General features: G+C 42.2%; 1 protein-coding gene across 1 annotated transcript; it reads left to right on the top strand.

Annotated features, from left to right (window-relative positions):
* C12H1orf210 (chromosome 12 C1orf210 homolog) lies at positions 1-24,860 on the top strand. Its single transcript, XM_033916492.1, has 3 exons — positions 1-94; positions 13,116-13,194; positions 23,668-24,860. The coding sequence occupies exons 2-3, from the start codon at positions 13,152-13,154 to the stop codon at positions 23,991-23,993; spliced, it is 369 nt and encodes a 122-aa protein (XP_033772383.1). The 5' UTR covers positions 1-94; positions 13,116-13,151; the 3' UTR covers positions 23,994-24,860.
* The last annotated feature ends 681 nt before the right edge of the window (positions 24,861-25,541 follow it).

Consider the following 25,541-nt stretch of genomic DNA (forward strand, 5'->3'; position numbering starts at 1 on the left):
ACCAGCCTCCTCCTGCTCTCACCTTTGTGCAGTGTCCTTTCCTATAAACAGAAGAGTCAGAGCTCAAGGCACGATCAGCTGCAACTCAGCACAGGTAAAGCAACCTTTCATCGATAGACACAGGAGACCCCCCTGTGCCCCCTCCCCACCTTCCTCTTTTAACCGTGTCAGGGGCCCCCACCTTCACCCTCAGGCAATCTCATGCGGCCTGGAAGGCAGCTGGGAGTGAGCAGGATTCCCGGCCTCAGCCAGGAAGCAATACACACAGTCTCATGCAGCTGGAGTGTGAGAGATTTGATGAGTGAAAGTAAAGGCGAATCAGTTCAGTCTACGTGTAAGAGACCATGGAAGAGGGGTTACTGGAGAAAGCAGGACACCAGCACCCCCAGAATCCACTTCCTAGATTCACTAAATCGTGGTTGGGCGATTCCTGGCCGAGTTCTACAGAATCCTCATGCAAATTAACTGATCGGACGCAGGCCCCGCGGATCACACGTGCAGACCATCCTGGTTGGCTATAGATGCGATCCGCGCATGCGAGGTCAAAACAAAGGGGGATGGGTGGACATTCAAAGCCCTAAGGTGACAAGAAGTATAGGTACATGAAGAAAAGACAGGTCAACATATTATGCAGCTCCCCAAAGGAATCATTTCAGTTTGTGCAGGCAAAACGGAACAGAACGCGCCTTGTGCAGCCAGATTTTAAAGCCATGGGTTAAAACCACGGGCTCGCACTGCACTTTTTGCACAATATATTAAAAGAGGGAAGTATGTATATGTACAGTTTTATTTTTTATTTGGATGGGGTTTTTTTTCATTTTGATACTGGGATTTCAGGACGGCAGAGAGCAGGAGAGTCCTCAGCAGTCTCTTCATTTTGGATCGGCAAACCCAATCGGTTCCTTCTTCTCTTTAGTGAATCCATGGCTTCCATGCCATTTCCCCTCATTTGCATGGGCAGATCAGATCAGGTGGGAGATTGATCATCCAGAAGGTTAGTAAATCGGGTCTGGCAAAGCTCGCAAACTGTTCGAGACACGATCGGTGAGCTTAGTGAATCTAGACCTAAGTTTAAGGGTGGGGGATGGGCAAGGCTTTGAGAAAAAGCAGAAAGCAGTCTCCTGTCAAGCAGTGCTTCTTAACCCAGCAAAATCTAGTTCCCAGGATATCAACAAGTGAATGACTATGCATGAGATACATTTGCATTCCAAGGAGGTGGAGCATGCAAATCTATCTCATGCATATTCATTGTGAACGTGTCTTGAGGAGTGGATTAAGATTCCTGCAGTGATGAGAATCTGGTGCTGGTGTTATATAAGAGCCTGGATATTGCCACTGAATATCACTGACTGGCCAAGTCAGCTCTAGTTACTCGAGGAGCAGATAGTGAGCTTTGAATATGGACCCCTAAACTTTTTAAACCTTCACTACTTTGTCCTCTAACCACCTGTGATACCACCACATTACCTACTCCCTGACTTAATTACCCTCATCATGCCTCCTTCCTGTCTCTCCCCCGCCAGGGAGACATGCTGGACTTGATGGGTAGAGTGCTAGACCTACAGGAGAAGAGGGAGAGTTGCTAAATCCACAAGGGGAGGGGGCAGAAGAGATGTTAGACTATGGGGGAGCAGGCAGAGAGGGGAAGATGCTGGAATATGAGGGGGAGAGGGATGCTGAACTACAAAGTACGTAGGGAAGGAAGGGAAAGAGGTGGAAACCACAGAGATAGGGAGTATTACTGATTTGTGGGGAGGAAGAGTGGAGGAGGAGAGGAAATACTGGACCCAAGAAGACAAGGAAAGATGCTAAATGGGGGCAGGGTTGCACAGGAGAGGGATGAAAAGATGCTGGGCCATGCAAGGATTGGGAAAAGGATAGGGAAAAAGCTGTACCATGTTGGGTGGGGTAGGCAAAGGGGGGAAAACTGGACAGGAAAAGGAGAGGGACAGGGACACAGAAGGGAGCTTCTGGACATGGGGGAGGATATGAACATACAGGGAAGATGGATATATTAGTCAGTCTAGCCATATTTATTATTATTATTCTTTATTCTTATATACCGCCATACCCAGCGAGTTCTAGGCGGTTTACATCAATTAGCAAATGACCTGCATTGACAAGCAGATTTACAACAAAATTAAAGCAGATTTACAGCAAATTACAAGCAGATTTACGATAAATTACAACAATTTACAGCAGTCAGCAATGAGATTACAGCGATTTACAACAGTCTGCAATGAGGGGAAGATTTACAACAATTTAACAGAAATTGCAGCTTTGATTGAACTAGACAAGGGAAGTAGAGAGTGGGAAAGAAGGAGGATCTGGTGAAGGAGGAAGGGGGCAGGGGAGGGGCAAGTGTTATGTGGGGTGAAGGGAATATTAAGGGTCGTGTTTGCTGAATAGGTAAGTTTTTAGTAGTTTTCTGAAGGCAAGGTAAGTGGGGGCCTCGAGTATCATCTGGGCTAGCCATGGGTTCGACTTGGCTGCTTGGAAGGCGAAAGTTCTATCGAGGAATCTTTTGAGAGGACAGTGTTTTGGCGAAGGGAAGGCGAACAGTTGAATTCTGCGTGATGTCCTGTTGTTGCAATAAAGGTTAAAGTGGGTATTTATGTAACTTGGAGAAGAACCGTTAACCGCTTTGTAGCAGAAGCATGCAAATTTAAAAAGAACTCTAGATTCAAATGGTAGCCAGTGTAGTTGGTGGTAGAAAGGGGTGACATGTTCCTATTTCTTTAGGCCAAAGATGAGGCGCACTGCGGTATTTTGGATTATTTTTAGTCTCCTGGTAGTTTTCTTTGTGGCGTTAAGGAAGATGATATTGCTGTAGTCGAGAATGCTGAGGATGGAGGATTGTACAAGTAGGCGGAATGCAGTGTCATTGAAGTATTTTTTTATGGTGCGAAGTTTCCAAAGGACTGAGAAGCTTTTCCTAACGATGAGGTCGGTATGGTTTTCTAGGGATAGGTTTTTGTCCAGCGTGACTCCCAGAATTTTTATGGTTGGATCAAGGGGGAAGGTCATTCCTTTTAGTTGAATTGTGGTTTCCTTGATTTTATCTTTGTGGGAGGCTAGGAAAATTTTGATTTGTCGGGGTTTAATTTCAGTCTGAATGAAAGCATTCAGAGTTCTATCTGGTTGAGAATGTTTGTGATGTGGTCGAGTAGTTCTTGTGAAAAGTTGGTTAGTGGGATGGCTATTGTGATATCGTCTGCATAAATGAAGAATTTGAGATTTAGGTTGTGTAAGAGTTTACCTAGGGAGGCTAGGTATGTAATGTAATGTAATGTAATTTATTTCTTATATACCGCTACATCCGTTAGGTTCTAAGCGGTTTACAGAAAATATACATTAAGATTAGAAATAAGAAAGGTACTTGAAAAATTCCAGGTTGGGGGATAGGGGGGAGCCCTGCGGGACCCCACAGGTGTTGTTCCAGCAGTAAGAGAAAGAGTTGTTCTTGAGTACCTTGTATGATCTATTTTGTAGAAACCCCTGAAACCAGTTGAGGACCTGGTCTGAGATGCCAATGTGAGCTAGGCATTCAAGGAGAATGGTGTGGTCGACCAGGTCAAAAGCACTGCTCAGGTCGAGTTGTATGATCAGGGCACTTGAGCCTTGACTGAAGAGCATGTGGAGGTGGACGAGAAGGGAGGCTATGATGGTTTCAGTGCTGTAGTCCGTGCGAAATCCTGATTGGTTGTCACATAGAATGTTGAATTTTTCTTAGCGCTCATCAAATAAACTTGTAATATAGTTTATTTGATGAGCACTAATAAAAATATGGCTAGACTGACTTTGGTTCAGAACACGGCAGTGAGATTAGTTTACGGCTGGAAGAAGTACGATCATGTGACTCTTTATTATCGTGAGTTGGATCGGCTCATGTGATTTTCAAATTAGGATGTCTATGCTACAAAGCTGCCTTTGGAGTAGCTCCATTATACTTAGTTGATGGGTTGCTTAAAATATTACCTAAGAATAGCTGAAAATCACACGCCCTCTTTACATTTCCGTCAGTTAAGGGCTGCAAAAGTAAGAAATACCATGAACATATGTTCTCATACCAAGCAGTTTACTATGATAAAGACTTTTGTCCACTGATACCCAAGCCCAGCTCTTATGAACACTGTCCAACTCTTTAGAAATCTGCTAAAAACTTTTTTCTTTTCTAAATTCCTGACCAATTAGGTTATCACGTCTTTTCTAACATAATTTGTATTTTCATAGCATAGCTTTTTGTTAACCACATTGAACTTATGGTTATACGATCTATAAATCTGTTGTTGTGTTATGTTAAAACCATGTATCATCCCCATCATGGGTGGCCTGAGCCTATCTGGCAATCTTGTTGAACAAACTGAATCGACCATGAGGGTTTTTCCTGCCATTATTTACTCATGATGGATGTGGAGAGAGATGAATTGTCAAATGGACAGGAGACTGGCAAGAGAGTAAAAAGAATACAGAGGAAACCAGAAACCAGAAACTGGGATAAATAGGGTTTTAAAAAAATTAAATAACCATATAACAAAAGTATGGTTATCGTTATGGTTTATTAATCTTGTTATAACGCTCGTTCATTTTACTGGTCCAAGCGGTTTACAGAATATAATACAAGTAAAATAAAATAAAACAAATATAAAAAAGAACTCCATTATTAGATAGTATAGACCAGTGGTCTCAAACTCAGTGCCCGCCAGGTACTATTTTGAGGCCCTCAGTATGTTTATCATAATCACAAAAGTGAAATAAAACAGTTTCTTGATCATATGTCTCTGTAGCTATAAATGACAATATTATTATTAAGACTTAGCCAAAAGGAAAGATTTATAAACTATAAGTACATAAGTACATAAAAAGAGTTTTACCTCATGTAAAATGGTCATTTCTTTAATAAGACATTAACATTTTTTCTGAGGCACTCCAAATCCAAAATGTGGCCCTGCAAAGGGTTTGAATTTGAGACTGCTGGTCGAGACCAGGCCCATATAAACAGCATCGAAAAAATATGTGGAAACACACAAAAAACCTTTAGTAGGCAGAGATACAAGTCCAAAACAATTCCCAACCGGTTGGGAATTGTTTTGGACTTGTATCTCTGCCTACTAAAGGTTTTTTGTGTGTTTCCATATAAACAGCAAACATACTAAGGAACATTTACTCCTAAGTAAAATCATACAAATACCACTGAGCTTTAAAATGTCACCAGACTAACTGAAGATCTAGAACATTCAGAAGATATGATTAATATTGGTTTGATTTAAATCTTGCCCAAATGCTTTTTAAAAAAAAATGGTTTTAACATAATTTTGAAACATTTTAAATTTGCCTCTAATCTCAACTCTTGTGGCATAAATTTTGAACTGCAAAGTAGAACGCTTTATTTTGAGTAGACTCCCATCTCAAGGTTCTTCATGGCGAATAAGGAATCAAATATGAATGTAGATAAGCAGGCTGTAAAGAATAAAAAACTCGATGCGCAAGAAAGAGAGCTTTAAATTGGATTCTAGAGCAAATGGGTAGCCAGTGATATTGCAAATAACCAGGTGTTACCCTATCCAATTTTTTCTTTAAGCCTAAAACTTTTATTGGAGTATTCTTTAGGGTTTGTCATCTTTTCAGATTCCTATTTGAGGTCCCCAAGTATATAATATTGCAATAATCCAATTTTGAAATTATTAAAGCGTGAAAAAGGATATGTAGATATTTCTCCTGAAATAGTCCTCTTATGGTCCTCATAGCCCTTAATGTATAAAATCCCTTTTTTGTAACATCTGACACTTGTTTTTCAAAAAAGTCAGCTGATAATCAACCCAAATTCCCCAATGTTCTTTCTAAAAATTTCAACTTTCAAATTTGGCTGTATGTAATGTCCTGTAATCCAAGAAGACAGGCATTTCTCAATACTCAGGACTAATTTATGGTCAGCTAACCATTGGGTAATTACTATGAGTCCTTCTTTCAGAGGATTCAAATCTAAATGAATTGGATCAATTTTAGCAACACATAGAATATCATCAGCATAACATCTCTTGAATCAAAGAAATAAGCAGAGCTAAAAAGATGTTCAATAATACAGGAGATAGAGCAGACTCTGATATTTTTTAGAAGTAGATGTTTTCCCTTTTACTGAATATGGCCTAATATGTAGAAAAGATTCAAACCAATTCAAAACAGTGGATGACAGCCCTATTGATTCCAACCTTTTTACCATTAAATCATGGTCCACAACATCAAAGGCAGAAGCCAAATCCAATGAGATAGCAAAGGGATAATATCCATTATCCAACATTTCCAATGTTTCACTAAGAAAACAACATACCAAAGTTTTATTACTATATCCTGCACGAAATCCCGCCCGTCTTGGATGAAGTACATTTGTTTTTTCTACAATTTCACAAATTGATTCAGAACAAATTGCTCCATTATTTTTACCAGGAAGACATAAGTTTGAAATTGGGCAAAAAGTTTTGGGATTTGTTGGTTCTAATTTTGTTGATTTGATTACTGGACACACAGGCAGCATATTCTCACATGTGGGTGATGTCATCCACAGAGCCCCTGTACAGACAGTGGAAAGTATAGTATCACATTCCCGCCCGACCCCAGCTCATGAGGTCATCACTTTTCGTTTTTTGCAGAGTGAAGAACATGTATCTTTTGTTTCTCCGTCGAGTTGCCTTCTTGTTTATATTTTATTTCAATCTCTATCAAGTATTTCAAGTTTCTCTTCTACTACTTTTCTTTGGAAAACAAACGATGAAGAAAAGTAGAAAGGAAAAAGAAATTTTGGACTTTCCTCAAATTTCTTTTACTTAGTGGCCTTCACACAAATTTCCATCCTGACTTTCTCTGTGATCATCAATGGATTTTTGGCTTTATTTGTACTCCAACCTGGCTTGCCCTCTCCAACGGTATCTTGCTTCGGGGCTATAGATTGGAAGAAGGAAAACACTATTGAATAATGTCAAAGATTTTATTTCTTCTTTATTTCCACATATAGGTCTGGAGTCGGACTTCCAGTGACTGGGATTGGCCGGGATTGGAGGATATTGAGCTTATATCGGTGGCATATTAGCATCGAGTCTGTTTGATGCATGCCTTCTGTACCAATGTCTAAACCATGTAGATGCAAATGCCATTAAGCATCGAGTCCGCTTGATGCATGGTCTTCAGGGCAATACAGGTTGCCATTTCTGAAGCACATTGCCTTTTCAGGTACTCAATGCTTTGATGCCTATGGCACTTTTAATACCATTGATGATGTGTGGTTAGGGTGCATCCTTATCGATGGGCATCACTGCTGATTGATGCTGTTCTACATTGGTAGAACCCTACCCCGCGGTACCATTGATACCCGCTCAGTCAGGTATAGGTACATGATTTGAGATTGCAGGAGGTTCACTTTTTCTGTACACTGATCTCTGTATATCAGTGTCAACAACCTCATCGGTGCCAGTTAGCCTGAGAATAGTTCTCATAAGGTGTAAGGTACTGCTTTGGAGTCTATCCTCAAATGTCGCTCTCCTTAGTATCAATGTTCTTTAAACATATTGATGCTGGTGTCATCCTTCTGTGCAGGTTGTGTTCCTTATTGGGCGTGCATCCTCTTTGAGGTCTCCCGCCCCTTGGCACCCTGCAGCACCATTGATACCCGCTCAGCTCAGGTACTGGTGTGGGATATTTGTTCCAGGATTGATTACTTTATCCACTGCTTCGCATCGGTTACCTCAACTATGAGAATGTTCTTTTTTATCAGAGTGGTACTGAACACGTAAGGTATTGATGCTTCCAATGATTCTCTTCATTGGAGCATCAAGGCTCCGCATGGCACAGCATTATATCTCTAGTTTCTTAATTTACAACAGTCTTTGGACTTCAATTTCCCATGGACTCCACTACACAGACTCGCATAAGAAGGGAATTTGAATCTTTACATCGACATTCTACATTGACATTGATGGTTTGTCATTGGGATACCATGAGGCTTCATCTACGTCTCTGAAACCAGCTCAGTCTTTTTGACCTGCTTCTAGGGCAGGGGTTTCAAACTCATTCACATAAGGGGCTGAAATCTAAAACATAGGGTAAGTCGCGGGCCAAATTTTTTATTAAGAAACTTAGGGGTCCTTTTGTTAAGGTACACTAACTGATTTAGTGCACGCTACATGTGCACCTTAATAAAAGGACCCCATAGTCTTAGTAACATAGTAGATGACGGCAGATAAAGACCCGAATGGTCCATCCAGTCTGCCCAACCTGATTCAATTTAAATTTTTTTTCTTCTTAGCTATTTCTGGGCAAGAATCCAAAGCTCTACCCGGTGCTGTGCTTGGGTTTCACTGCAGAAATCTCCGTTAAAACCTACTCCATCCCATCTACACCCTCCCAGCCATTGAAGCCCTCTCCAGCCCATCCTCCACCAAACGGCCATACACAGACACAGACCATGCAAGTCTGCCCAGTACTGGCCTAGTTCAATATTTAATATTATTTTCTGATTCTAAATCTTCTGTGTTCATCCCACGCTTCTTTGAACTCAGTCACAGTTTTACTCTCCACTACCTCTCTCAGGAGCGCATTCCAGGCATCCACTACCCTCTCCGTAAAGTAGAATTTCCTAACATTGCCCCTGAATCTACCACCCCTCAACCTCAAATTATGTCCTCTGGTTTTACCATTTTCCTTTCTCTGGAAAATATTTTGTTCTATGTTAATACCCTTCAAGTATTTGAACGTCTGAATCATATCTCCCCTGTCTCTCCTTTCCTCTAGGGTATACATATTCAGGGCTTCCAGTCTCTCCTCATACGTCTTCTGGCGCAAGCCTCCTATCATTTTCGTCGCCCTCCTCTGGACCGCCTCAAGTCTTCTTACGTCTTTCACCAGATACGGTCTCCAAAACTGAACACAACCTCTCCAACTCTAAATTTTAGAAGATCAATTCCCTGAGCCACTGGGGAAAGAAGTTGGTGGAAAACAGTTGTGTGAGGCAGAAGCAGTGGAGAGAGGATTTTCAGCTGGAGAATTTCCTCATGCCTTTGAACTGCATGAATTAAAAAAAAAAAAACAAAAAAACCCCCCAAACTGGTGGCCTCCATGCAGGCTTCCCTGGAAATGGAAGACCTAGGTCTTTAATTTAAAATTAGAGGAAAGAAACACAATTCAAGAGATAGAAAAGGGAAAGGAAACCTCTTTGGTGGACAGTCAAGTATATGAAAATTTTTCCTGTACAACTAATTCTAGAGAAAAGATACTACATTGAGAAACCCAAGCAAGATTCACTATTTGGGAGAGAAACAGGAGAGCAAAGAAAAACTAGAATGGAAGAATGGCCAGGAGCAATTCCTTAAAACAAGGTCTTACCTTCAGCTAATTTTGGCAGCCTGCAGATAGGATCGCTAGTGCTGTAGCGATCCTTGCAGGCTGCCATTGTCCTGAGCACCACGTTCCCTCTGCTCCATGCTTAAACACCGGTTGTTAAGTCTCCTCCAAGCCAACCATATGGGCAGTCAAACATGTTAGGGATGAAAACCTTCCTCTTCACAAACCCAACGCCTGAAGGACAGGCTCCCAGAAATGCCATCAGAGTCAATGCACCTATGCCACCTACTTTCACCAGATGTTTTACTGTCATGTCTATATTATGAATTATGTCATCTCTGTCCTGTCTCGATTATATTGTGGATATACTCTGTAACCCATTATGGGCTTCTTTGTTGCATTGTTGACAGTATCTAAATTACCAGTCAAAATGTCTTTCCCTCCCCCCTGAACAGCACAGCATGTAACAATCCACTAAAACCCACCCTATCCTTCACCAGCGAGCCCAGGTACTCTTTACCTGCTTGCTGCACTGGTGAGTCTCAGCCTTCGGTTTTAGGCTATGGGTCTTCTCCACTCCAATGGCACCTCCTCACTCGATCACTGCTACCCCTTCTGCTCTGGATCACCGCTCTGTATCTCCTGGACTCGCTCTGCACCGGAAACTGTGTCGTGGCTCTGCCCTTCCATTCCACCTTCTGACTGTGCAGTCCATGCCTCCAGCTTTGGGTCCTCTGGATCTTAGCCGCCAAACATCAGCTCCAACCAAACACTTTGAATCACAAGAGTTTGTAATCCACTTTGCCAGATTCTGTTAGCAGTAAACTTCAAATCAGCACCAAAAAATCATTAATTTGTAATCCAATAAATTGAGGTCCAAAGAAGGGAAAAATAACTCTCCAGGCAACAAAATATGGAGTCCTGTTTCAATCTCAATTTCTTCAGCAGACCCATAAGAACATAAGCAGTGCCTCTTTTTTTTTTTTTTTTAAGTTGTAGTTCCCAAGTGTGGGGCGCTATATCCCACCACTGCCACAACTGATGTTTGTATGTAGCTGGGCGTGGTCAATTGGACGTGTCCAGGGGCCAATAGCCTAAGCCATACAGACCTCGGCCGAGCGAAAGCAAGGTATGGGTAGCTGGGAAAGACCTCAATAAAGTGCCACAAAAGAAATCTTTATTTCACACCAGACTTGGTGCATTTAACTCAAGTTAGTAGCAATTCAAAATGAGTTCCAAACTACAAGCAAACAATAGTCCTTGCACAAAAATACAAAACAAAAACAATCTATTTGTTTCCTTTAGTTGGCTTGTTGCCATTCACTGGCTTCTATTTCAGCCTTTTTAATGGCCCTTTCTGAGGCTCACATGCCTACACCTGCCACACTGGGCTAGGCCCTTCCCGGCCCAGCCACTGTTTGCCACCTGGCTTGTTCAAACAGCTTCTGCTATGATTTTGTATAAGTCTTTTCACTGGGGAAAAGTTCACCTTGGGGTATTCTTTGCTAAAATACCCCAGAGGTGTTGGGATCTGTACCCGCCCTGTAGATTTTGGTGTACAAAAATCCCAACCAAGATCCCACTAGATTTTGAATGAGTTCCCAGTGTCCTATGGCCAGCAGTGCTTTAAGTAACCAATTTTCATGCACTGCCCCCAAACAGCATAACAGAAAAACAAAACTCAGTCCTGCTTGGATTTAGACTGTGTAGTTTTTCCCTGCCAGTTCCATGCAACAAGTGAAAAAAAACCCCACTTTCAGCCAGAGGCTTTAAATAATACAGCCTGGCTAGTCTGGAATCATTCACCAATAATTTCCTCTTGATAAACTCAAAACTTTGCCCCACTCCATTAAATCAGGGTCAGTAGTGTATGAAAAATCCTCACTCATTTCTTCCATACTCTGAGCTTCATTTATTTTTATATCATCTTTATTTGTGAATGAGTCCTTAACAAAATCCTCCCAATCCTAAGGTCCTACCTGCCCTTCTGGAGCATAAGGCTCTGGTGCATTTCTGTTTCTTGGCTGAGAAGGTCTCTCTCCCTGCTGGGTTTCTCCTGTGTGGTTCAATGTCTGACTGTCTGCAACTAGGAGCCCCACCCTTTTCTCTCTCAGTGGCTAACTGCCTGTGCTGGAGTGAAGGTGTGCCCTTAGTTCGGGCTAATTCTGAGCTCTGGTGCTTCTGGATTTGCTAGACACACTGTTCCAGTCCTGGCTTTAGGAATTCTCTGCCCTTGGCGTGATGGGATTTGTAGTCCTGTTCCCTTGCTTTTCACTTGCTGTGTAGAAAAAGGTAAACAGGCATGAGGTGTCTCCTTCTCCTTCTGTGCACTGCTATGCGAAGGCATTATCTTTCTTGCCAGTGCCCTAGGAGGAGTTTTAGGCTTATCTACTGTTTTCTCCTGGGCCAATTCCCTACTTTGCTCATTAGTTCTGGGGCACTGCAAGGATTTCTTTGCCTGTGACAATATATATATATTTTATTTTATTCTATTTTTTTTCTTCTTCTCAAAGAGCATCTTCTCCTTATTGAGGACCCATTCCTTCCCCCCTCCTTGTGTTCTTTCCTTTTTATGGCGTCCTTTCTTATAATTGTTGTATTTCATCTATACTTTCCCATTGTTTTCATGTCTAGTCCAAATTTGTCTCGTCAATATGGCCTTGTAAATCTCCCCCTTATTTTTAACAATGTAAAACGTTTAGAATGTATGATAGGCGTTTCAACAAATTTTAATAAAACTTGGAAACTTCTGTCTTGGATTTCTACACCCCAAGGGCATCACTTTGCACAACATATATGTTCATATAATGATTCAAAATGTTGTGTGGTCGTGGCACCGAGGTACCCCCCTCTTCAAACCCAGCATGCACCCAAAAAGAGGGAGAAAAAGCCTCAGACTAATGTAGCAGTGTAGAACCAAAAGGTACAAATCAAAACTGCTGTTGATACTTTCATTGGCATAAAAACTCCCTCACAGAATAGCTCAGGTTTAGAAAAGGTCAAAGTCACCTGGAGGCACATTCAAGGACTTAACTGACAAAAGACGACTTGAGCTCCAGCGCTGTCACGTCTTCTCCAATCTTCCCAAAAAGCGACAAGTGGCTGCACTTTTCAAGGCTATATTGTTTGTTCCCCTGATGAGCCAAATATTGGTGAAACAAGGTCGCTTGTTGGGAAGATTGGAGAAGACTTGACAGGGATTCAAGAGGAGGCTGTTATAGGGGATTCCAGACAAAGTTAGACAAATTCCTGCTAAACCAGAATGTACACAGATAAGGCTAGTCTCAGTTAGGGCACTGGTCTTTGACCAGAGGGCCGCCGCGTGAGCAGACTGCTGGCTTGATGGACCACTGGTCTGACCCAGCAGTGGCAATTCTTATGTCATCCGCAAAAAGACAAACTTTTCTTTCTAACCCTTCAGCAATGTCACATAGAAATATGTTGAATAGAATCAGCCCCGGGACTGACCCTGAGGCCCTCCACTATGTACATTTCTATCCTCTGATGATCTTGTGAGGAAGTGGCCTGGTCAAAACTGGATAATTCTTTGAACATATGTAAACTCTTTCTCAGCCAGCATCTGAGCTGTTGGCAGTATGCGTTCATAATATGATATTATTCAGTAGGAATGAATGACCTTTCACACCTATTTCATGTCATTGATTGATTAATAATGATGCATTTTCTGATTGTACTCCCTTTTATAGAGTTAAGAATGTAAAGAGTGACATTATTTTATTCAGTTTTGAATATTTCTTCAACCTGTTCTTTCTCTTGCACTAAAGAAAGGACCATATTTGAAAGACTCTCACAGTGAAGTCATGCCAAGTACTGAGGTGACAACCACAGCATCTGGAAACCAAAGTAAGTGAGATGAGGGTTTTACAGCAGACGAGTGTGAGCTCAGGGGAGACAGAGTTAGTGTATCTGAGGGGCCAATGGCTTCTAACACAAACACGATGCAGTAGTTCAACATATGCACCTTTCAAACCCGGTCAGCTAGCATTCTGCACGTCTGACCAAAGCAAACATGTCAGAACACATCTGTGTATATGTGTGAATGGTATTTTGTGGATGTTGGCAGGCTTCACAAAAATAGTCTTTGCGATGCCAGTACTTATGTTCAGCTTTTGGTGCCTGAACTTATGCGCAGAACCTCCTCCTTCCATCTTAAAAAGCTGCAGATATGTTCTACCACAGTAAGAAGAAAAAAGAGGCGATATATTCTCACAGACTCTCCTGCAGAAGAATGAGCTGAATCCCTTCTGTGCCTCCTCACAGCTGATGTTCAAGTTCTGCTCTGTTCACTTCAAAGTCTTCTGTGGAGTTCTCTATCCTCCATATCTGGATCACAGGAGGAATATAGGGAGTAATAAGATAGGAGAGATACACTTGAATGTAGGTAAGAGGAATTTGAATTGTATACGGAGACGGACAGTGAGCCAGTGAAGTGACCTGAGGAGAGGAGTAATGTGGGTATAATGACCCTGGCGGAATACGAGACATGCAGCAGTGTTTTAAACAGATTGAAGGGGAGAGAAATGGCTTAGCGGAAGATCCGCAGGAAGCACGTTGCAGTAATCCAGATGAGAGGTGACGAGAGCATGGATGAGGGTCTTGGCAGCATGCTCAGAAAGTAAAGGATAGATTTTTAGCAATACTATAGAGAAATAAATGACAAGTTATGGCAGTCTGTTGTATTTGTGAGGAAAAGGAGAAAGATGAGTCAAAGATGGCCCTAAGGTTGTGAGCCGATGAAACAAGGAGGATGAGAGTGTTATCCACTGATATAGAGAATGGGGGAAGGAGAAAGGCTGTTTAAGAGGAAAAATAAGGAGTTTATTCTTGGTTATGTTTAATATTAGATGGTGGTGAGACATCCAGGTAGCAAAGTCAGAAAGGCAGGTCAAGACTCGGGCCTGGATTTCTGTAGAAATTTCAGGTGTAGAGAGGTAGATTTGTGAGTCATCAGCATAGAGGTGGTACTGGAACCCGTGGGATGACATTAGAGCACAAAGAGATATGTAGATGGAGAAAAAAAAGAGGTCCCAGGACAGATCCCTGAGTAACACCGGCCAATAGCAGAACACCAGTGGAGGAGGATCTTCCAGAGCTTATACTAAAGGTGTGACAGGAAAGACAAGAAGAAAACCATGAAATAACAGAGCCCTGAAATCCAAGCGGTGATCTGTGGTGTCAAATGCCACAGATAGATCAAGGAGGATGAGCATGGAGTAGAGTCCTTTGGATATGGCCAGGAGCAGGTCATTAGAGACTATAGCAAGGTTAGTTTCTGTAGAATGAAGGGGGCAGAAGCCCAGTTGAAGGAGGTCAAGGATAGCTCGAGCCGAGAGGAAGTTAAGACAACGGTGATGGACAGCTTGTTCTAGTAGTTTGGATAAAAAAAGGGAGAAAGGAAATGGGGCAATAATTGGAGGGGCAGGTAGGGTCCACCAATGGTTTCTTCAGGAGCGGTATAACTATGGCATGTCTGAAGGCATCGAGTACAATCGCAGTGGAGAGTGATAGGTTGAGGATATGGCAGATAAAAGGGATGACAATAGGGGAGATGGTGATCAGTAAATGGGTGGGAATGGGATCAGAGGAACAGGTAGTGAGTTTGCAGGAGGAAAGAAGATGCACAATTTCTTCTTTATTGATTTCTGGAAATGAAGAAAAGATAGCAGGGAATGACAGAGGGTCTGCAGGGCAGGCTAGAGGAGGTTGAGGCAGAGGCGGACTGGTCAAGAACTCGAGGTTAATTTTGTGGGCCTTATCATGGAAGTACTCAGCCATGGTCTGAGAAGAAAGGAAATAAGGGGTCAGAGGGGAGTGTGGCAAAGAGATGGCGAGGGTTGGATCGATGAGAATCAGTCCACTGGGTGTAATAGTCTTCTTTTGCTAGCGAGAGGGCAGCTTGGAAGGAAGTCAGCACAAATTTGAAGTGTACAAAGTCAGCATGAGCACAGGATTTCAGCCAGTAGTGTTCCGCAGATTGTGCATAGGAACGCAAGTGGCAGATCTTGGAGGTCAGCCAGGGTTGGGGTTTGGCATGCCTTACAAGGCATGACATGTGAGGAGCGAGGGTGTCCAGAGTGGAGGAGAAAATAGTGTTAAAGGAAGAGAGTGCTCCATTGACAGATTTTCATAGCGTAGTGCTCAAGATGAGATGGGAGGGGGGGGAGACTGTCATGTTCATCGCTTTATATTAAGATTAAGCAATTCATCAAATTTTAATAAAATTTGAAACTTGATGTGTCCGCAACAAACAGTCTCAGCAGCTATGGTAAATGCCGGATCAGTTAACAACAAAGACTTCATCTTAACAGACAACAATGGGATAATCTCCTGATAACGGAAACATCCAAGTTTCCAAGTTTATTAAAATTTTGATGAAACATAAATCAAAACTTCTAAGCGTTTTACAATTTATAATTAAAAAGGGGGAGACAATAAATGAATAAATTTATCCAAGTTGTTTTCTGCCCTAATATGAAGAGGAAAGGAATTCCATATTGTAGGGGCCATAATTGCGAACGAGGTAGCCCGATGTGTGCTGATAATTTTCAAAGACGGTATATGAAGTAGATACTGAGGAGAGGATCTTAAAGCTCTTATAGGTTCATGTGACTAAAAGATAACGAAGGGGCCACTCTGGATGCTCTATGCCCACCAGGCTACCAAGCACTAGCATGCTCACGCCTCGACAAAAAGGGGGAGGGGTAGCCATAATTACCAAATCCAAATTGAACCCAAGACTCTATAAGACCTAGAATGCCTCATTTTCTCAACAGGACATGACAGAAAGCTTGTATTCATCCTAATCTAATGAGCCCCTACCTCCCCTCTGTTTACTCTTGATGAGCTACTAGCTATCATCAGAAACCTAATAATAACTTTATTTTTGTATACCGGAATACCACAAGCAGTTCAGAGCGGTTTACAGAAAATGACTTTCAAATTACATTAGCATGCTAAGAGTAGACAAGATTTATCCGGAAGCATTTCAAAGATACAGCAAGACAGGGAAGGAGTCAGAGAAATTTATCAAAGAGATAGGTTTTAATTGATTTCCTGAAGGTTTGGTAGGAGGGTGCATTTGAAATGATTTGCCTGCTTGGAATGATAATGATCTATCAAGGAATCTCTTGTAGATATAGCCCTTCAAGGATGGAAAAGCAAATAGATAGGCACTACTTGTGCATGTGGTGCCTGGAAATTCAAAATGGTGCGACAGGTAGATTGGGGATGAACCAGTTATGGTTTTGAAACAGAGGCAGGCAAACTTGAAAATGACCCTTGCTTCCATCGGCAGCCAGTGTAGTCTTTTGTAATATGGGCTTACATGATCTGATTTTTTGAGACCATAAATGAGGCGACGGCAGCATTCTGAATGACTCTCAATCGTTTGATGGTTTTCTTAACGGATCCCAAGTATATAATATTGCAGTAAACTAAGATGCTTAAGATCAGAGATTGAACCAGCAGTCGAAAAGAGAGGAAGTCAAAATAGTGTTTGATGGTACGAAATTTCAATAGGGTGAAAAAACATTTTTTTAACCTGAGCATTAGTATAATCTTCAAAAGTCAAGCATCGGTCCAGGATGACTTCAAGGATTTTGGTAGTAGAATTGATTGGGTAATCTAGCTCGTTTAATCTCAAAGAGGTATTCATTATCTTGTAATTAGGACTTGCCAAGAAAATCTTGTTTTTTTCTGAGTTCAGTTTTAATTTAAATTATGACTTCCTGGATCAAAAACAGCACAAACATTCTAAACGAAATAGCTCCCATAAAAACTCGCAGAATCAGAACTCCTAATCTGGAGGGATGGTTTGACTCAGAACTACTTCTAGTAAAAAGGGACCTTAGAAAATCTGAAAGACTTTGGATTAAATCTGGAACCCAGGAACACAGAGTGGCCTGGAGACTCAAATTAAAAAACTACAAACACCTCATCAATGAAAACCGAAAAAATTTCTACACCCATAAAATTGGAAACGTCACAACTAACAGTAGCAACCTCTTTAAACTGGTCAACGACCTTTACAATCTTGAGACGCTCACTGATAATCATGAAGAATCCACACTAACCGCTAACACCCTAGCAGACTTCTTTAACAACAAGATACAAAAACTAAGGTTATCTATAACTGCCCCAGCCAATCCCCACGAGGACTTTCCTATACTCCCAGACACCGACATGTCTAAACCGGACCTCGGGTCCAGAACAGACCTAAGCTGGAACCAATTCAAAACTATAGACTGGCAAACCTTCAACAAATATTACAATAAGTACTCCAACTCCTTTTGCAGACTGGACACCTGCCCCCCAAACATTATGAAAACTGCACCAATCCATTTCAAAGCCAATATGTTGGCATGGGTAGACCTCCTACTATCCACAGGTAGTTTCCCAACAGAGCAGGGCCACATCTCGATAACCCCATTAATAAAAAACACGAAAGAACCACCCAATGACCCATCCAATTACAGACCGATCGCTAGTATCCCACTATTCACCAAAATAGCAGAAGGGATGGTAAATGCCGAACTTACCACACACCTGGAAAAATTTAATATCCTAAATGATAATCAATCAGGCTTCCGCTCCGATCACAGCACTGAAACCATTATAGCCTCTCTACTCGACCACCTTCACACACTCTTCAGCCAGGGCTCTAGTGCCCTGATCATCCAACTTGACCTCAGCAGTGCTTTCGACCTAGTCGACCACACCATTCTACTAGACTGCCTTGCTTACATTGGCATCTCCGGCCAAGTTCTCAACTGGTTTCATGGATTCCTACGAAACAGATCATACAGGGTGTTTAAGAACAACTCTCTTTCATATAGCTGGGACAACTCCTGTGGCGTTCCACAGGGCTCCCCTCTGTCCCCCACCTTATTTAATGTCTACCTTACCTCCCTAGGAAACCTCCTGCAAAGCCTCAAACTCAAATTCTTTATCTACGCGGATGACATCACAATAGTCATCCCACTAACCAATTTCACACCAGAGTTCCTTACCTCACTCTCAAATATACTCACTCAGATAGAACGCTGGATGTTATCCTACAAACTAAAACTAAATCCCGACAAACCAAAATTCTTACTAGCCACCCCCAATGACAAAATCAAAGACACCACAATTCAAGTGAAAGGATCTACTTTCCCCCTCGAACAAACCTTAAAAATACTGGGAGTCACACTAGATAAACATTTATCCCTGGAGAAACACACAGATATCACAGTCAGGAAATGCATCTCGGTGCTATGGAAACTCCGCACCATTAAAAAATACTTTGACAAGACCTCATTCCGCCTGCTAGTACAATCCTCCATCCTTAGCATACTAGATTACTGCAATATTATTTACTTGAGCTCCACAAAGAAAACCATTAGAAGACTCAAAATGATCCAGAACACTGCGGTCCGCCTCATATTCGGCCTGAAAAAATGGGAACATGTCACCCCTTTCTACCACAAACTTCACTGGCTACCCTTTGAATCCAGAGTCCTATTCAAATTCGCCTGCTTCTGTTATAAAACAGTATTTGGCCTATCCCCAAGCTACTTAAACCCTCACTTCTATCTGAATCACATAAACAAGCACTCCCGCAGAATTCAGCTCTTCGCCTTCCCCTCCCTAAAACTATGTCACTCCAAAAGATTCCTTGATAAAACTTTTGCCTTCCAGGCTGCCAAACTGAACCCATGGCTAGCCCAAATTGTCCTTGAGGCCCCCACCTACCTCGGGTTTAGAAAATCTCTCAAAACTCACCTATTCCATGAACAAGACACCTAACACCCCTCTCCAATGAACAACAATCTCCTCCTGCCCCCTTCCACCTCTCTTTTCCCAACCTACCCACCTCCAACTCCCCCCCTGACCTACACTCCCCCCTCTCTCTTCTAACTTCAACTACTTCCTTGCTCCTAATATTGTTCAATTGTTTTCGAACCACTTGTAATTTATTGCTTGCTTCTAATAGTGTTCAATTGTTTTTAAACCACTTGTAATTTTTTTTGTTAATCTAATGTAAACCGCCTAGAACTCCTTGGGTATGGCAGTATACAAAAATAAAGTTAATATTATTATTATTATTAATAAATTGTGTAGTCCATTGTTCTACCTTAGTGAAAATAGATGAGATGAGTTGTTCTGTCTCTTGCGTCAGTGAGGTTATGGGAATGATAATTGTAATGTCATCTGCATATATATACGATTTCAATTTTAAGTCAGATAACATATGTCCCAATGATGCCATGTAGGCATTGAACAGTGAAGGGGAGAGAGGGGATCCCTGTGGAACTCCACAGGGATTACACCAAGATTGAGAGAAGGCTCCTTCACTGTGTACCTGGTAAGTGCGATTTTTTAAGAAGCCTGTAAACCAGTTTAGTACCTTGCCAGAGATGCCAATAGAATTGAGGCATCTAGGCAGAATGTCATGGTCAACAAGGTCAAAGGCACTGCTCAAGTTGAACTGTAGTACCAGTGCGCTTTTTCCCAGGGAAAACAAGTGGAAGAGGTAATCAGGCTAGAGGAATTTAACTGTTTCTGTACTGTAATTTGTGCGAAAACCAGACTGAGAGTCCCACAAACAGATCATCATCCTAGGGGACTTCAACTCTGCAGACTACCCAGATGCTACCAGCACCCCGCAAGACTTCATAATGTCACTGTTGGATTTAGGATTTCTCCAACTAATCAACTCTCTCACACACTCCTCCGGAAACACACTAGACCTGATCTTGCTCTCAGATGGACCACTAATTGTCTCCAATCAGCCACATCTACCAACTTCCCAGTTCCCAGGACTGACCACAGCATAATCACTTTTGATCTACACATCAAACTAGCCACAGATCAGGAAAACCCACAAATTAAAACTGCATTTGACTCCAAGGCAGTCCATCCTTTTCCCTCAGCATCCATAAACTAATGACAGACATAAATCCTACAAGCAGCTCCCTAGAAGAAAAATCCTCAGCTTGGCTCACTCTATGAGAATTTAGCAAAAGTAAAGGAAACTAAACCAAACTCACAATCGTTCTCATCTCCCTGGTTCACAGACAGGGCAGGATTAACCAATAGGCCAAGTAGGCATGTGCCTAGGGCCAGAAATGATCAGGGGGGGCCCGATGAAGGAGGGCATCAACATTGTTTTTTCCAAACTGTGATGGACCCCTCCTGCATCGATCGGCAACGCAGCCCCCCCCCATCGACGGAAAGTAAGACAAACAAGCAATGCGGGTAAGAAAGGCAACGGGAACTGTAATTGTGCAAGCGGTGCTGCTTGCCCAAAGCTTCCCTCTGACGCAGCTTCCTGTTTCTGCCTGGGCACATGGTGGGGTGGGGCAGGGGGCCCAGTGTACTTGTGTGCCTAGGGGCCCTCGACAAATTAATCCTGCCCTTTTCACCGAAGTCCTGAGAGCAAAGAAAAGGAAAGCAGAAAAACGGGGGACAAATCCACCTGGAAAAAGCTCCTTGAAGACTACAAACTAGCAACACATGAGACTAAAAAGGCCCATTTTTCGAAACTACTATCAAAGATGCCAAACAGATCAAAGGCTCTATTCACACTGACAAAAAACCTGTTCTCTGCGTCACGAAGGAATAATCAGTCCCCACAAACAAACAGCGAAACCCTCTCTACCTTCTTCCATGAGACAATATCTAACATACGTACATCTATAGACTAAGAGGCTAAATCCCTACCAAACACCAAAGAAGTTCAAACCACTGTCCCGCGATGACTTAAAAACCATAGTAGATTCTCTAAACCTCACAACCTCCATCCTAGGCCCATGACCCTCTTCCACACTTCATTCAGTCAAAGAAATCTTCCTAGAATCAATCCATCCTGCCATTAATAAATGAGTCCTTCCACTATGGTGTGATTGCACAGAGTTGGAAATCTAAAGAACATAAGAATAGCCTTCCTGGGTCAGATCAATGGTCCATCAAGCCCAGTAGCCCATTCTCAAGGTGGCCAATCCAGGTCCCTAGTACCTGACCAAAACACAAGGAGTAGCAACATTCCATGCTACCGATCCAGGACAAGCAGTGGCTTTCCCAATGTCCTTCTCAATAACAGACTATGGACTTTTCCTCCAGGAAATTGTCCAAACCTTTCTTAAAACCAGCTATACTATCCACTTTTACCACAACCTTTGGCAACACGTTCCAGAGCTTAACTATTCCCTGGGTGAGAAAAAATTTCCTCCTATTGGTTTTAAAGATATTTCCCTGTAACTTCAAGTGTCCCCTAGACTTTGTAATTTTTCATGAAGTGAAAAATCAATCCACTTATACCCATTTGACTCCACTCAGGATTTTGTAGACTTCAATCCTATCTCCCCTCAGCCGTCTCTTTTCCAAGCTGAAGAGACCTAACCTTTTTAGTCTTTCCTCATACAGAGAAATTCCATCCCCTTTATTATCTTGGTCACTCTTCTTTGAACCTTTTCTAGCACCATTATATATGTCTTGAGATAAGGAGACCAGAACTGAATGCAATACTCAAGGTAAAGTTGCACCATGGAGCGATACAGGGACATTATTACATTCTACCTTAGACTCAAACAAACTGAGTTACCACACTATGTCTATTTGCTACATTCTCATGCTATGCCACTATACAATGTCTACCACTCTAGGTTCTACCTTGTAACATACCATACCGTCATGTCACACCAAGTTAGCTATACTTGTATACTATAGCTACCATTCTGTTTCCCATGCCATGTTTTGTATATATAATGCTATGTTTGCCAAGCTATGTTTTGTCACACAATGATCGTCATGCTATGTCTCAACATATCATGTTATATGTTGTGTTTTGCTATGCTATAAAGAAATTGATCAGATTTGTCTGACAAGACCTACCTCTAGTGAATCCATGTTGGCTCTGGTCCTGTAATCCACAGATTTCCAGAAACTTGACCATTCTTTGTTTTAAAAGCATTTCCATTAATTTGCTTACCACAGAAGTCAGACTTACCGGCCTGTAATTCCCTACTTCTTCCTTACTTCTACTTTTGTGGAGAGGGACCACATCTGCCCTTCACCAGTCCTCCGGTACCACTCCCGACTCCAGAGACTCATTGAAAAGGTCAGTCAGTGGAGCTACCAGAACTTCCCTAAGTTCCTTCAACACCCTTGAATGTACACCATCTGGCCCCATCGCTTTGCCTACCTTTATTTTAGCTAGCTCCTCATGAACACAACCCTCTGAAAATTGATCAGGGTCTACCACTCCTCCATCCCTATTAATGTTTGTCTTCTGCAGTCCTGCTCCTGGCGCATCAGAAATATTTGTTAAGCAATTCGGCCTTTTCTTTATCAGCTTCTATATATTCCTCCCCTTCACCTTTGAGTCTCACAATGCCATTTTTGCACTTCTTCCTATCACTAATATATCTAAAAAATATCTTGTCTCCCTGTTTTACCTTGTCAGCTATTTTTTATTCCATTTGCATCTTTGCTTTCCTGACTACACGACCAACCTCTCTTAACTTTTCCAGATATTTTTGTCTGTCTTCCTCTTTCTGCATTCTTTTGTAGTTGATGAAATCTAACCTCTTATTCCTTATCTTCTCAGCTACTACTTTTAAGAACTAAAGCGACCTTCTTTTTCTCTTACTTTTACTTACTTGCCTCACAAAAAAGTTTGTCGCCCTTACAATTGCTCCTTTCAGTTTTGCCCACCGTATTTTCACTCCTTCCATACTTTCCCACCCAGACAATTCCTCGACGTAGGATGAAGTTAAGAGGTGTAGCTCAGGAGTAATCTAAGGATATGCTTTTTTAAAGAAAGGTTGGTAGATGTGTGGAACAGTCTCCTGGGAGAGGTGGTAGAGACAGAGACTGTGTCTGATTTCAAGAATGCCTGGGATAGCTACATGGGATCTTTAAGAGAGAGTAAGAGATAATGATTACTGCGGATGGGCAGACTGGATGGGCCATTTGGCCTTTATTTGCCATCATGTTTTATGTTCTCCCAGGAGAAGTCAGAACGGTTTACATGAATTTATTCAGGTACTCAAGCATTTTTCTTTATCTGTCCCAGTAGACTCACACTCTATCTAATGTACCTGGGGTAATGAGGGATTAAGTGACTTGCCCAGGGACACAAGGAGCAGCATGGGTTTTGAACCCACAACCTCAGGGTGCTGAGTCTGTAGCTTTAACAACTGCCTACATGTGCTGTTCATATGTTATTACAAATTTCTCTCTTAAATTAAGAAAAAATTATGATAAGGGGAGACAATTTGCTGTGCTGGAAGAAGTTCATGCATCTCTGTTCTATTTTTTACTCTCTCTCACCAGCTAGCCTGCTGCCTTCGGACAAGGAAGGATACAGCTGGGAGGTCCTGGTGGGCTTTGTTGCCGTAGCCATTTGCCTCTCCCTCCTCATTGCTTTGATTGCCAAATGTAAGATCTTCCACAAATACTTCAGCAGTTACCGGCACCGACCCCTGCCAGAGAACGACTCCAGGCACCCATCCAGTGCTGATCTCTCTGCACGGGGATGGAGCCTGGAACACCCCACAGGACTGGGAGAGGAGGATGATGATGGCTTCATAGAAGACAACTATATCCAACCAAGTGAGAGGCTGCAGGAGAATGAGGAGACCGATGATCCCTTTATGTAATTCCCAATTGCAGGTTGGGGAGCGGAAAAGACTTCTTGAACTCAGACCTCAAAGGTGGAGCAGCTTCAGACAGCCTCTAGAAGATCTTCATGTCTGCTTGTTTGTTAATTTGTGATTTTGCATTTCTTTCAATATTTCATCAGCTTCTAGGCCTAGAAGAAAACTCAGCCTGCTATTCAGAGTGATTTTTAAGTAAGCCTTGTGGGAGGAGCGGAGACTCAAAGTAGTGCATGCAATGGGGATTTGGGGCAGAATATTGTAAGTTAGGTGCTATCCTTTATGGCTGCTCTAATTGCTGGTCTCTAAACGTGCTGCCTGCTTGTATTCCAAATCTGAATCTCAGTGCACAGATGCCACATAAGAGGACTTCCCTACTGAAATACTCAGGTAGTTGTGGAATTTAGATGGTTATACACAGAACAGACATATTCTGTAAATGTCAGGAAACCAACCCAATTCTGGAAGCCACAGGACAGATAAATGGCTCTATTCAGCAATATTCCCAGGCAGTATCCGAAAGAGGAAAGTCTGCCTTTTTCTTCCATGGAGGGTTGTGTTCCTCAAGTTGTGGGGCTGAGATTTTCTGTTGGCTTATGGATGCTGAGAAGTAATGTTGGGGAGGGGGCTACAGCCATGCTTTTCAATAAACACTCCATCAAAAACTTGGCGTCAAGCTCTGTGAATTGATAGATGAGAGTATCCAGTCTGAGAACTGAGGAGGGGGTGGAGCTCTTGTCAGCTCTTCTTCCTTGGGTGAGAGGTCATTGGGGCACATTATGCTCACTGCCTTCCCTAAGGAAAGAATATGCAACCCACCTGGCATGGAAACAAGTTCACATTTTCCACTTTGAGACAATGCCTGTTAACTCTCATACTTAGCCCCAGCTTTTGAAGAGAAGCTAAATACTCTCAAATTTGTTATAGATAAAAAGCATCTGAGGATGATTGCATATCCTTTATTTGTAGCTAGAATTTCTATGGAAAATAAAACTCTTACACTCGAAAATGCAGACCTGTGATTGGAATCGCAGTTTATGGCTGTGGTGCACAAACATGACCTGCTTGACCTGAAATATCGTGTAAGCTAAGAAATTTAGGCCAAAAAATCTGCATAAAAGCCTAGGGGTCATCTAAAAAAAATATAGTGGTAATCCCTTCTTCCCAAACGTATACCTTCACTAATCTGAAACATGTAAGAGGCAAACCTTTCTCAAAAGAGCTTACAGCTTGTAAATGTCTTCCTCACAGCACCAGCATTGCACAAATACATGCCTGCGGTCTGCTCTGGAGAATACCCTCTTATAGGGCTCTTCAGCTTGGAACAGAGACGGCTGCAGGGAGATCTGATTGAAGGCTACAAAATCCTGAGTGGAGTAGAACGGGTACAAGTGGATCAATTTTTCACTCCATCAAAAATTGCAAAGACTAGGGGACACTTGATGAAGTTACAGAGAAATATTTTAAAACCAATAGGGGGAAATATTTTTTCACTCAGAGAATAGTTAAGCTCTGGAACGCATTGCCTGAGGTTGAGGTAAGAGCAGATAG

This window comes from Geotrypetes seraphini, chromosome 12 (assembly GCF_902459505.1).
Source record: "Geotrypetes seraphini chromosome 12, aGeoSer1.1, whole genome shotgun sequence".
Lineage (NCBI taxonomy): Eukaryota > Metazoa > Chordata > Amphibia > Gymnophiona > Dermophiidae > Geotrypetes > Geotrypetes seraphini.